The sequence below is a fragment of the Opisthorchis viverrini genome (genome assembly GCF_000715545.1).
Source record: "Opisthorchis viverrini unplaced genomic scaffold opera_v5_316, whole genome shotgun sequence".
In the NCBI taxonomy this organism is placed as follows: Eukaryota; Metazoa; Platyhelminthes; class Trematoda; order Opisthorchiida; family Opisthorchiidae; genus Opisthorchis; species Opisthorchis viverrini.
In genome coordinates this window covers 122,639-130,417 of record NW_008751971.1, presented here as the reverse complement: position 1 = coordinate 130,417, position 7,779 = coordinate 122,639, and the positions used below count along the sequence as shown (strand labels likewise).

At 47.0% G+C, this 7,779-nt stretch overlaps 1 protein-coding gene across 1 annotated transcript in view; it reads left to right on the top strand.

Moving 5' to 3' along the window:
• The window catches only part of T265_09880 (hypothetical protein), a gene marked incomplete at both ends in the record, with an annotated part of 10,712 nt that continues 2,933 nt past the window's right edge, over positions 1–7,779 (top strand). The window contains 3 exons of the mRNA XM_009176087.1: positions 1–132; positions 165–589; positions 624–965. Of these exons, the coding sequence (XP_009174351.1) occupies positions 1–132; positions 165–589; positions 624–965 (899 nt within the window). The remainder of the gene's footprint in view (positions 133–164; positions 590–623; positions 966–7,779) is intronic.

Sequence of the window (7,779 nt, the reverse complement as noted above, 5' to 3'; positions counted from 1 at the left end):
ATGGCAACGATGCCTGCGTTTATGCCCGGGAAAGCCCAAGGGACTTTGGCCTTTGATGAGTTTGGTCGACCATTCATTATATTCAAAGACCAAGAGAAGAAAAAGCGCTTGACTGGAATTGCTGCACATAAGGTAACGCTTTTGACTGACTAACATGTCTTTAGTCGCATATACTTGCAGCAAAGTCTGTCGCAGGCACATTGCGCACATCTTTGGGTCCGAAGGGCCTAGACAAGCTTCTTGTCAGTCCAGATGGGGATATCACGGTTACGAACGACGGTCGTACGATTCTAGACAAAATGGATGTCGAACATGAAATCGCAAAGTTACTTGTCCAGCTTAGCAGGTCCCAGGACGACGAAATAGGTGATGGCACCACGGGTGTCGTCGTCTTGGCGGGTTCACTTCTTGAGCAGGCTGAACAGCTTCTCGACCGCGGGATTCACCCCATTAAAATTGCAGACGGATATGAGTTAGCAGCGAAACGATGCCTCAGTATCTTAGACGAAATAAGCGACCACTTTGACTTCTCGATTGAAAACAAAGAACCCCTAATAAAAACCGCCATGACTGCCCTTGGATCGAAAATGTGAGTGGTTTTTACCCTCATTATATTGTTTCAGTGTCAATCGATGTCAACGACAATTTGCTGAGATAGCCGTGGATGCTGTTCTCGCTGTGGCGGATCTGGAGAGGCGTGATGTAGATTTTGAGCTTATCAAGGTGGAAGGGAAAGTTGGTGGACGATTAGAAGAATCGATTCTTGTCAAGGGAGTCATCATAGACAAGGACTTTTCACATCCGCAAATGCCCAGGATTGTCAAAGACGCTCGCCTTGCAATATTGACGTGCCCCTTCGAACCACCTAAGCCGAAAACTAAACACAACCTGTATGTTGGTAGCGTGGAAGACTACAATAAATTAAAGGAATACGAACAGAAAAAATTCCAAGAAATGGTTAAAATGTGAGTTCTGAATTCAAGTCTGTCACCTTGTGAGCTCCATTTGCGTTACTTTTGAGTTATTCAGCATAGTATTCATTATTGGTATTAAACTGGCAAAACTGCCTTCAGGGCGCATCTTGAGGCGAGGTACTAATTACCTGCGTAGCCTGTAAAAAGGTTTTCAGCAATCCATACGAACGTTCGAATTACAGTTTCAGGTGGCTGTCACGTACGAGTCATACCAGGTTTGTGGAGGACAAGAGCTTTCTGATCATCTAGGTTGAAAGTTGAAAAGTGGCCTTCTCAAACCTGTGCTACTGTGGTAAGTTTGCAGCATTCTGCCACCGCTTTGCGGTCAGACTTCTGAGCCAAAGGACTTGGTAGAGCTTCTCGTCACCGTTATGCCATGTGTTGGCGCTAAGACTTTAATTTTCAACGTAGAACTTGTAGGACAGGCTGTCCGTGTTCGTACTGTGGATCCCCCTCTGCGTTGACGTCAGGAACGAGGAGCTAGAAACAAGTACTGTGTTCTGACTGAGTGCCCTATCACTTGTCCCGTTTCCGGATGCACAGCTGTGGTGGCGCCGGTGTCGCCTTGGTTTTACATGCCTTGAGCTGTCTTCGCTTAACATCCGTTGACAGTGGCCTCTGTTCGTGGGTCGAAAGATCCATCACACATTTGACAGTCTTAAATCTTCCAAAGACTATGTGACTCTAAGTACACTTTGAGTTAGGGGCTAAGACGCGGTTGTAATAATTGCAGAAATGAGCAATGCTTAGGCTCAATTCAATTGAGCGTAGACAGCGAGAACCCCTGTCTCAGATGTTTGCGAACCATATACCTTGTAACGCGTAGTTCAAGAGTAGCAGAAATCGTTTGGCTGCATATTTTCTTTAACTATCCAACCCTGGACCTAAGTAGACCACACTACCATCAGATTTCGATAATGAACGATCACTTACTCTTATCCTGTACCTTTTTCTGCAGCTTTTTATCGCTGCCTTTACGGAAAATGCGTACATCCATCTTGGCCACGAAACGCCCATGAAACCCAAAAACCCAAATTTATCAGAGCCGCCTACACTTTCTGTCGGTTGGCAATAAATAGCATGTTATGTGTCACTCAAACGCTATACCCGAAGCTGTAGCAATTCCGAAAATTCAGAAGGGAGGTCCGGCCACACTCGTTCAAGGATTGGATCTGTGATGAGACTATGGCACTGCTGGAGGCCCAGTGACTAATTCTATCCGGTTGCAACCACCCATCGCTAGGAGACTGGACCCTATCATGATGCGAGGGTTTGCGTAGGTTAGCAACCCAGTGAGCTGTATTGGAGTGTGATTACGCAACATCCACAGAATCCTGTCAGATTGGTCAATAGACTCAGCTCTGACAAACAGTCTTCTGGCCCTCCATGTTGGGGTTGGAACAGTTGTGTTAGCCTGTTCCCTAAAACTTAGACTACTGTGTTNACGGAAAATGCGTACATCCATCTTGGCCACGAAACGCCCATGAAACCCAAAAACCCAAATTTATCAGAGCCGCCTACACTTTCTGTCGGTTGGCAATAAATAGCATGTTATGTGTCACTCAAACGCTATACCCGAAGCTGTAGCAATTCCGAAAATTCAGAAGGGAGGTCCGGCCACACTCGTTCAAGGATTGGATCTGTGATGAGACTATGGCACTGCTGGAGGCCCAGTGACTAATTCTATCCGGTTGCAACCACCCATCGCTAGGAGACTGGACCCTATCATGATGCGAGGGTTTGCGTAGGTTAGCAACCCAGTGAGCTGTATTGGAGTGTGATTACGCAACATCCACAGAATCCTGTCAGATTGGTCAATAGACTCAGCTCTGACAAACAGTCTTCTGGCCCTCCATGTTGGGGTTGGAACAGTTGTGTTAGCCTGTTCCCTAAAACTTAGACTACTGTGTTAGTATTACGCCAGATATCACCGCCTTCTGATCAGGTGTTTGAATCAAAGATTTTTGTTTGGAGTCCATACTCACTGTTCTACATAAGTGTGAGCACCATGAGAATATTTAGGCCCGCATAACCATAAATTGCGCAAAACATGTACCTTTATGTGGCAGTTAAGCACTATTATTTATTACCGGTGTATTGCGGCCGATGATGGCGATGGGGTGATGATACGATGCTCGGGCCATCGTTCTAGGGAGCACCGTGACTGTGATTAAGAGTTTCGCATAAATCAGTGCTCTCTTCTGAGTTTACCACATCAAGTGGTGTCAGACAGGGCTGTCCTCTCCCACCTTTCCTCTGCAACTTCGTCGGATAAGATCATCTAATATTCACTATCAGCCTTCAGTACATGTGGGGTCGAAATGCTCCCGGGACGTCCGCTGACATACCGAGTACGCAGAGAACAGTTCTTATAATTGACGCTGTCCTCTTCCACCTTTCCTCTGCAACTTCGTCAGATAAGATCATCTAAGATTCACTATCAGCCTTCAGTACTTGTGGGGTCGAAATGCTCTCGGGACGTCCGCTGACATATCGAGTACGCAGACAACAGCTCTTATAACTGACGACGTCGTACTGTAAACAATATTAAATAATTTACATAATTCTGCCTCACGGTTTGGCATGCGCTTCACATCGGCAAAGTGTAAAGTGCTGCTCCAAGACTGAGTGGGCTCGGAACCTAACCTCATGCCTGCCGATGGCCTAACTGAGCTAGTAGGTAAGTTTGTTTACCTGGGTGGCTGTATCAGTCCCGGTGGTCTCCTGAAAGATAGTATTTCTCTGCGGATTGGGAAGGCCAGATCAGGCCCCTCCCCACGCCATACCGGACAAGCAAACAGGACGTCAATTGAGTGGTTGGGCTATTGCCTCCAACGCGTTGTTCTCGTTCCCATATTCTCCTTACTGTGTAGATGTAGTATCTGGGCGAAACGGCTCATTAGTTAGGGCGCGAATTTACTGAGCGAAAGGTCCGTGGTTCAAACCAGACCTATGCCACTCGACCTCTGTCTAGGCGTGGTCAACCTTGCAGTATCCCAACCCTGTTGCTTCCTGGTTGTATGGCAGTTGGGCACCGAAATGGTGCTACAGCTGAATGATTTTTTCGTAGTATCTGAAACCACTGCACCTCGGCGTACGGTAGGAACGAGGAGTGTGGGAGATGTCAAACAGCCAGGAAGTCCAAGAAAGTTGACAAAAAATTTCGGTCGGATGTTATCTTACGTTACTTCAAGAAAAGTCCAAATAAAGATGTAAGGCCCAAGAGTGTTCAGTTCCGTATTTCACGACGTCCTGAATTCCGAAAGAGCAAACCCTGCGTCATTTTGTCGCTATGCATCTGTAAGAACTTGGGATACCGACCATCCTTTAGAATTCTATGAATAGGTCGACGAATGTTCGACGACGAGACTGGCTTTTATTTAAGTGGAATGGCATCGTTTCCACGTCTGTTTTACACGACGTCCCGGACAACTATCCGGACGTCTATTCCAGTTTCGCTAAAAACCGATAACCTGGGCTGAAATCTTGAGTACTCGGTCTCCACGACCCTTTTGACGGAAAGGCAACAGCTCCGTGACATCTACCTTACTCCACTATCCTAGGAAGACGTATTTTCAGACGTCTCAGGGGTTCCTTATGTGATTTCTTGAAGCTGTTCTACCTCGAGGACAGGTTTTACTCTTCCATCAGGACGGTGCTTTCCACAATTGCTCGAGTTGTACGAGAAAGTCGCGAATGTGAATTTGAAACTATTTGTACAAACCGCATCTTCACGCAGTTTCTAAAGCACTCCATAATCAATGCGGTGAAGCGAACTATGGAGGGTCATAAAACGTCATCGATATCATGGACAGCAACACCAAGTGAGAACATTGTCGCATCGGCTGAAACGAACTCTGGAGGGTCATGAAACGTCATCGTTATCATGGACAGCAACACCAGGTGAGAACATTGTCGCATCGGTGGTTAGAGCGCGAATTTAATGACCGGAAGGTCCGTGGTTCGAACCTGATCTCCGTCTCACGACTTTCCCTGTCTAGGCTTGGGAAACCTGGGAATATCCCAGCCCTCGTGCTTCCTTCGGGTGGCGTAGCAGCTGTAACACAAGTGTTACAGCTGAACGATTATCTTTATCTTTTTTATTTATTGTCGCTTCATTGCTTTGCAAATCTTTCATAATGGAAGAAAATGGAGTGGTGGAGGACGTAGGGCTAACCCACAATGAACGTCCGAGGTGCCCAAACTCTCAACACTCAGTCATAGAATCTGGATACGGATCGACAGCAGGGATGTTGCTGACATCAGTCAGCTGCCATGTTGTTTATTGTCTCCAACAAAGCACAGGGAGAGTCATTTGGACCCCATCCTGGAAGGTGAACAGCATCCGAACTTCTCGTAATATCCTTTATTCCATGCCAGATTCTGTCCATCTATAAGTTTCCGTCTCTCCAGTTTACACGCGAAAAACCGCTTGTCTAGGAGGGTGGAAGCTTGATATACGTAACCCATTGTCAGGCACCTTAGCTTGCAATGCCGGATGCATTCTTTGAAAAGAGTATCGTCTGCTTCACCAAAAATCCGTCTTTTGGTAACCTCATTGTGGATTCGCTAATTCCAGCCTATTCCAGCTCCAGTTCTGAGACATCAGTGTTCGAAGACCTGAAGATGTCTCAAACTCTCCGCCCCGATTGCCCGAGTCTCACAGTCCTACAACAAACAGCCCGAACTGTAGGTTAATATATGCGCTTTGAGACCCAGAGTTGTGCTTCTTTTGGTACCACAAGTGGCGAAAGTCCGTGAAAGCAATGCTGGCCGTTGAGATTCGTGCGTTGACTGTCGCTACAGTTGATAAAAATTTCGAGGTGCTTATAGCCCTCCACAACTTCCAATGTTATTCCTTGAATTCTCAGAGGCATGTCACAGACTGCGTGGGTGGGATAGCTCAATGGTTACAGCGCGAAATTACTGACCGGAAGGTCCGTGGTTCGAATCCGACCTCTACCTCTCGACTTCCCCTGTCTAGGCTTGGACAACGTGACATCAGTGTTCAACACCGATGCTTCACTGCCGTACAACCATGATTTATTTGAAAGCCTTATTGTAAAGAAAAGGGTGAAGGTGGACGGGGAAGGGAAGGACGCTTAACCAGAAATCAAATTATGGATTTTGACTGCCACCTAGTTTATCCACAAATGATCACTATCCTCCAAGTGCACAACAACGAGCTTATAGTGCACCTAACCAACTGGGTATAACAGCAACTCCGAGGCCCGAGAGGCCTTTCACTCAGCAGAAACTGATCGATGCTGCATCTGCACTCGATCGCGCCGGCCAAGCATTCATTAACATTGAGTTTTACCCAAAAAACCTGTCCTGCAGGTCATGCCCTTTGTTTTAGAGAAACGGTAGAATCCCAGTATGCTCAAATTTGACGTCATCGGGATGTCAGTAAACCTAGTTTGAGATGCGAAGTTCAAGTACACGTGAGTGTACACTGTGTACAGTACAGTACAGTACACAGTACGATCTATGGTTCTGAGACAACGACTGTCGAACACCTGAGGACATCTCAGTTCCGCTTCTCGAATGGTCCAAGTCTTACAGCCATACGAAAAGACAGCTGCACTGTAGCTTGATACACACGTCCCTTGAGATTCAGGGATACACCACTTAGGTGGTGTATCTCAAATTCGCAAACGCAACCCGAGCCTTGCAGATTCGTGCATTGACCTCATCCGTCACACTACAGTTGGAACTAATACAACTTCTAAGATACGTAAAACGCCCACAACTTTGAGTGCTTCCCCATGGATTGTAAGTGGCGTGTTCAGTGACTGCATGTCCATTAGCATGACCTTACACTTTGTGTGTGCGAAATGCATACCAAAAGACGGGATGACTTTAGTCCGTTCATCCAAAAACACTTGCGCCTTCTACTCCTCTTCGAAGATGGGAATGATATGGCCTACGTATCCCAGATCGACAAGGCTTTCGTCACAGTCTATTTGAACACCGGGGTTTTTGGAACTTTCTAGTGTTTGTCTCATGATTTCATCGATCACAAAGTTAAAAAGGAATAGGGAGAGTGGGCATCCCTGACGAACACCGCTTTGTGTACGGGTGCTTTTGGAGAGCTCTCCGTCTGGAAGTCTGAGAATACAAAGAACGTATTATGTTTAAAAACTTCCTGGGCATTCCTTGTTGGGCAAGCGTCTCAAGCAGAACAGACGGATCAACGGAGTTGAATGCGCCTCGGAAATCCAGGAATACTAGAATTGTGGGTCCCTTATACGTATGGCGTTGTTCTAGCACCTGGCGAAGTGTGGAGATTTGGTCAACATAACCCTTACCAGGCCGAAATCCCGCTTGTTGCTCACAAGCCACCGTAAGGCTACGAAGCACAGTTAACGCCAACAGTTTCGTTGCGACCGAAGTCAAGCTGATCCCCCTGTGGTTATCACACTCACTACGCGCCCCTTTTTTGAAAACGGTACTGTCACCGATCCTTCCTAGTTGTCTTGAACAGACTCCGTTTCCCAAATGCAAGCAAACAGATCGGACAAGCGCTGACTGAGGACTTTACTCCATCTGTGAACAATGCGGATGGGAGGTCATCCGGACCAGGAGTTCGATGGCGCTTGAGAGAACATCTGCAGTCGTAAACCTCCGAGACCGTAGGTGGTTCCACGTTCACCGTCCTGGGTGTTACTTCACCTGTGAGCTCTACATGAGTGCCAGCTGGTGGTCACGTCTGTCGTTCGAAATATTCGGCCCACCGGTCGAGGCGTTCTTTACTCGAGTTGGTCGTTCCATTCTGATGTTTGATGGTTTCGCTCACAGGTGG